Consider the following 2,796-nt stretch of genomic DNA (forward strand, 5'->3'; position numbering starts at 1 on the left):
ACCAAAAATCAAAAAAAAAAAAAATCGCTTTAAAATAAAGGCTTTGCTAAAATACAAAGGGCTTTTGCAAAAACGAAAATATTTGGTTAAATAAATAAATTACGACGAATCGGAAAATTTATAAATTTTAAAAAAGGATATTACGAAAAAAATTGTTTAAACGTATAAAGCAAATTTATTGGAAGCGAGCTTATAAAATAAAGAAAATACCGGACCTTAACGGGTAAATACCCGGAAAAAACGGGGGTATTACAAAAAAGGAATAACAAAAGCTAAAAAAATGGCCCAAAAAAATGTTTTAACGTGCCGAACCGGCTAACCACCGGGGAAAAACGTAAAAAAACCCGTAAGCGGTTTGTAATAACCGTAAAATATCGTACTTTATAAACAAAAAATTAAATAAGGACGGTATAATACGGGAAACGCTTTAAATTAATGGTGCAATACATTTAAATTCCAAAGGATATACAAAGTGTAGCACATTTCGAAAAGCCCGTAAAAAGCATGCTTAACGCAATACGCTAAAGCAATTACCGCATTTTAAACGTACGTCGTGGTAAAAAATACCATTGCTTGCTCGGAAAAAAGGTAAAAAAATTTCCGAATAATACGGCGGACGGGCCTAAGCGTTCGGGTAGCGGCAAATGCATATCGGCGGTATTTAAACCCATTAGGGGGCGAAAAAAAAGCATTTTAAAATTATTTATTAAAGTATTAAAACCCAATTAGTAATTAAAAATATTAGAATTTTGCAATATTGCAAAGGCAATATAACGAAAAGAAATTATAATTTTAATTGTAATAAATTAACGAAAAAGATTTAAAATTAATTACTTTTTAAAAAAGGGATATTAATAATTAATTAAAAAAACATGTAAAAAAAATCGATTAAATGCCGTATCCAAAAAAACCAAAATTTCCGGAAACCACGTCCTTTTTGCTAGCGCCATAATCGTTGCCGCCAAAATCGTTAGCGCTAAAGGCGGTACCTCCCGGCGCCAATACGGACGCCGTACCTTTACGGGAAGCCGCGCGGCTGTAAGCTTAGGTATTTAAATGCGCCGCAATCGTAACAAAGCTAACGGCAATGCTACCAAAAAAAATAACCATACTTTTTTCGAAACGTTTAAAAAACGCTTTTACTTTATTAAAAAAGTTACCGATATTAATTAAAGCTTAAGCTTGCCTTTTCGTTTAAACGGCGATAGCGTAAAATTGTTGGAAAATGTTTTAAATAATTTTTAATATTGCAACGCTAGCAATTTTGCGCTGGATGCGCTTTTAAATAACGGTTTAACGTTTATAGCGCGCAAATTGCTTGGCCGATATGGTATAAAAGGATTTAGCTTTTTAAATAACCTTGCGAGCGCGAAATTAAGCTTTGGTAAGCTTTTTAAAAAGCTTCGGTATTGCTTTGGGCAATCGCTTGTAAACGGTATTTAAAATTTTGTAAAGGTTTTGGGCCATTTCCCAAAACCATTCGAAAAGCTTAACGCAAGCTTTATTGCTAACTACGTTTTTGCAATAAATATATTTAAAGGACCCCGTACAATTATCGAAGCATATCGGCATACGGGGGTTAACGGCATAATTTTAATATGCTTAACAACCAAAACAACGGCTATAAAATACCGTACGCTCCGTATAATTGTTTTTAAAAAGGGGCAAATAAATAAAATTCCAATTATCGCTTTATTGGAAATCGATAACTTCCCGCAACAAAAGCGCGTTACGGATATTTATATAAAGCGAAAAAAAGGCAATATCCGTTTTGGGGGCAAATTTATTGGAATTGAAAGCGTTGCGGCGGCGTTCGTTGCGCGCTTTACGCTTTTTTTCGGCGAAAATCTTTTTGCCGCGGCGGTTAAAGCCCGCCGGGGGGTTACCGGCAAAACGTTTGCAAAAATTTTAAAAAGTTACAAGCGCAAAAGGGCCCGATAAACCCGCAATATTTAAAAAGCTTACCGAAAGGTTACCGGTAAAGCGATCGTTAAAAATTTAAAGGATTAAAAGCTTCGGCGAAACCGAATCCAAATTTAACTAAACCACGATAGTTAAAAAAATATTAAAAGGTTGCTAAAAAGGGCTAACGGGCCGGTTAAAACCGAAAAACCCGAAACGGATACCCAAAAAAACACCACTTTCTTTACGTAATTGGGTACGAAAAATAACATTTATAGCTACCGGTTAAATCCAAATATCCAAAAAGAACGGCCAAACACCGATTATTTACGGTTACGATCGTTAAAATTATTGGAATGGTTATTAAATGCACAAAAAGGAAAAAAAAGGGTTCGTAACTTTAAACGGGAAAAAAAGCTTTTTATATACCGGTACGGACCCACTTTTCCAAATGCTACAAAATTTTATAACCGGTTTCCTTAAGCATTGCTGGGCATTGGGGCGGTTTAGCGAAATATTATAAATTACCGGTTACTTACGGGGTTGCACGCGCGGTACAAACGGCTTAGGACAAGCCGTATCGGGAAAGGGCAATATATTAAAAGCGCGGGCAAAACCGCCCGGCAAAAAGCGGAAAGCGTTAAATGCACGGGCAAAACCGCCCGGCAAAAAGGAAAAAAGGGGCGCTAGCAGCTAGCCGGGCACGGACCCCCCGGGAATATGCCGGCAAGCTACCGGTATTGCGGCCAAAGCATAATAGCGAAATTAAAAAATAAAGTAAAGCTTAAATTGTACGAAAGCGCTTGGAACGCGAAGGATTTAAAAGACCGACCCCGGGTGCCCAAAAGGGCACGAAGGAAGGGGAGGTTAGAAAAGGAACAATTTTTGTTGGCG

General features: G+C 36.9%; 1 protein-coding gene across 1 annotated transcript; it reads left to right on the forward strand.

Moving 5' to 3' along the window:
• Positions 1-1,254: 1,254 nt before the first annotated feature.
• On the forward strand, positions 1,255-1,941 carry GGTG_14118 (hypothetical protein; the record flags this gene model as incomplete). Its single annotated transcript, XM_009232046.1, has 2 exons — positions 1,255-1,435; positions 1,562-1,941. Coding segments are annotated over 2 exons (561 nt in total), but the record flags the coding sequence as incomplete, so codon positions are not given.
• Positions 1,942-2,796: the final 855 nt, after the last annotated feature.

Source organism: Gaeumannomyces tritici (genome assembly GCF_000145635.1).
Source record: "Gaeumannomyces tritici R3-111a-1 unplaced genomic scaffold supercont2.143, whole genome shotgun sequence".
NCBI lineage: Eukaryota > Fungi > Ascomycota > Sordariomycetes > Magnaporthales > Magnaporthaceae > Gaeumannomyces > Gaeumannomyces tritici.